This window comes from Rhinopithecus bieti, unplaced genomic scaffold (assembly GCF_001698545.2).
Source record: "Rhinopithecus bieti isolate Rb0 unplaced genomic scaffold, ASM169854v2 scaffold_34969, whole genome shotgun sequence".
NCBI classification, from domain to species: Eukaryota; Metazoa; Chordata; class Mammalia; order Primates; family Cercopithecidae; genus Rhinopithecus; species Rhinopithecus bieti.
Window position 1 is genome coordinate 4,709 of NW_016814644.1, and position 3,154 is coordinate 7,862.

A 3,154-nucleotide genomic window follows, 5' to 3' on the forward strand; every position below is an offset into this window, starting at 1 on the left:
TTTTTTTTTTTTTTTTTTTGGTTTTTAGAAACTTTTATCTAGTTTGTGGAGAGATTAAATATAGAATATATGATAAAAGGAAGCATTTTGGAGGAAGTGCACTACACTATAAAGGATTTCTCAAAAAAGTGGCAGATAGATACCTAAGCTCTAAAATAAATATGCAAAAAGGCCCACAGTAAATATTGATAAACAAGTGTTCTAATTATGGCAATTCATGGACATGTAGATAATATTAAGGTAGAAGACACAATTTAATAGTTGCACCCTGGTAATGCTTCAGTAAAAGTAAGAGAGAGAGAGAGAGAGGACAGTGTGTGTGCATGTGTATTTATGTATGAACAAGAACTGGAAATAAATCAGAACTATGTAAACAGAAATCAATATTCACTGGCTCTCCTCACAAAGTTCATATTACAAAAGAAAGTAGAAGTGCTAAAATCTCTCACTTCCTAATCGACAATGATGGAACTAGTGACTGCTATTTTTGGTTTTCTCCCCCCTTATAAAGCAAAATCCCTGGTTTGCAGAAAATGATGGAAGGGGGTCGTGCTTCGGGCTTAGAATACAAGTGGGAGAGGAACACCAAGTCAGAGATAGGTTTTGCTCTCACTTGCATAGTAGTTTCATTAGAGGAGAGGACACCTCGCAGTCTCTCTAAGTCATGATCTCGCTCTCTCACAGCAAGACGAAGCTGGCGCAGTTCTTTTTCTTTCTCTTCTAGAGCAGAGAATTTTTCATCTATAGCCCGCTGCAAGGAAAGGAAGACTCCTAAAGCTCTGTAAGATTTACTATCCTGATCACTCTTATTCCACAAGATGGCAGACTAAAAAACCAAATCCCACAGCAGCAAATTTAAGTAAACACAAATTTCTATAATACCTATGCAGATAGAATAATCCATAGCATAGTGGGCAAAATGATGATACACACCTCCAGAGCAACAGCTTTATCATGTATGCGCTGGCGAAGTTTCTCAAGCAACATTTCATTTGCCTCAAGGGTTTTGTCTGAGTTATCTCGATATTGTAGGAGCTCCCGAAATTCCTGAGACCAAAAAATCGTTTCTTTTATTCTTTTATCCAATATTAACTAAATTGCCAAGTAATTTGTTATTCAGGATAAAAAAAAAACAAGATGTGATCACTCTCCTCAAAAGTAACAAGTTTAGCAGAGATAACAGACATACAAATTGTAAACTATTCTGCAACATACAACAGACACAACACATAGAATTAACTGTTCTGCATCCTACGCTAGCTACCAGGAGAACACAGGATGCACTGCTTAACTCTGCCTGCAGGTGTCAGTAAAGACCTCACAGAAGAGGTAACATTTGTGGAGAGTCTTAATTAAAGGACTGGGATTTCCTAAGTGAAGAAGGCAGAGGACTGTATGCTAGAGAAAAAAAATATGCACACTACGCATACAATGAAAAAATTGTACATTCAGTGAAATGTAGTGGATTCAATGTGACTGAAGCTTAGAGTAGGTGGCAGAACAGATCAGTATTTTCTTAACGCTCCCTTTTCCCCTCAAACTTTCATTCTATCATCAAAATGACTCTGTGGAAGTTTCTGTACAGTTTTTTGTCTTCATCTATTAAACTGAGAGCAGTAGCCAAATCTTTTGTCTTCCCAACACCCAGAAAAGTATGTGACTCACAGAGGTGCTTAATGACTATTTTCTGAATATTAAGTATTTATAAAAGACTTCATAAAAAAACTATTTAAATCAGGGCTCTATGTACTGTTTCTTACACTTGTTAGTAAGCATCGTAATTCACAAATTATATTTTCTATTTATTTTGAATCTTCTTGATTCCCACCTCTCAATGTTTCCCATATAGCAGGGACTCAACACAGGTGGAATAATATCTTAAATTTATATAAACAAATTTCAGAGTTCTATGAGCCCAGTTTTCATTGAAATCATGTAAACTCACCTGAAGCAATTGCTCCTTGTGACTCAGACTATGGTTTAGGTGCTGGATGTTTTGTTCCTGGGTTCGAATCTCATTGTATTTTCAGCCTCCCGGGCATGAAGCTGTTGGCTCTTATTCTGCAATTCTTCTTGTAGCTGCTGCAAGGCTTTCCGCAATTCCTGAATTAAACATATTACCTTTTTAAAGAGATCTAAAATTGTCACATGGTTATTAGATATAGAGGCCTTAAAATTTTCAAGGTATATAAACTGAAAGAGCAGTAGAGGATGCTATTATTAAAATTGCTATAGAAGTATTATACATGAATTGAATGGGATATGGAAAATTGTAAAAGTTGTGAATGGGTAGGACATAAGCTTGATATTATAGTTCAATACTTATTTTTTGGCTTAAAAAGGATACATGTGTAGAACCATTAAATGAGAATCTGTCCTATGGTAAACCTGAATTATTTACAGTAAGCTCAAGGATAAACTATTCCTATCATCCTTTTTTCTAAAGATCTCATAGAGACCATCAGTCTTCTTTCTTAGTTTGCCATATTTATCTTTCTAATAATAAAGTCAGTAATCTTTAAATCATCTGTTACTTTAGAGAGCTCCCAAAATACATATTCTCATCAACCAAACAAATCTTGGGAAAATGTTTCCTTTAGCTAAATAACAAAAAGTTAAGAATTATTTCTACCCCCATCCCTCTACCACTCCCCGACCCTGCCCAGACATCTGAATTTTTAATTTTTTTTTTTGAAATGGAGTCTCACTCTGCCGCCCATGCTGAAGTGCAGTGGTATAATCTCGGCTCACTGCAATCTCTGGCTTCCAGATTCAAGCATTTCTCTGCCTCAGTCTCCCGAGTAGCTGGGATTACAGATGCCTGCCACCACGCCTGGCTAATTTTTGTAATTTTACTAGAGACGGGGTTTCACCATCTTGGCCAGGCTGGTCTTGAACTCCTGACCTCATGATCCACTGGCCTTGGGCTCCCAAAGTACTGGGATTACAAGTGTGAGCCACTGTGCCTGGCCGAAATTTTAATATTTCAAAAGGAAATTCAGGGCTAATATTTAATCTCCAAACCACTAAACCAGGGAGATCCTTCAAAAATTACACTTTTAAACCTGAGTGTTAAAGAGCTTAAGAAAAGAGATCACGAAAAAAAAATCTTTTAAATCTTAAACATATACGCTCTAAGCTAACAAGATAAAGG

General features: G+C 36.5%; 1 protein-coding gene across 1 annotated transcript; it reads right to left on the minus strand.

Moving 5' to 3' along the window:
- Window positions 1-466: 466 nt before the first annotated feature.
- LOC108515055 (myomegalin-like) lies at window positions 467-2,103 on the minus strand (the record flags this gene model as incomplete). Its single annotated transcript, XM_017851636.1, is given in 4 exon segments — window positions 467-751; window positions 934-1,047; window positions 1,946-2,028; window positions 2,031-2,103. Coding segments are annotated over 4 exon segments (540 nt in total), but the record flags the coding sequence as incomplete, so codon positions are not given.
- Between the last annotated feature and the right edge of the window lie 1,051 nt (window positions 2,104-3,154).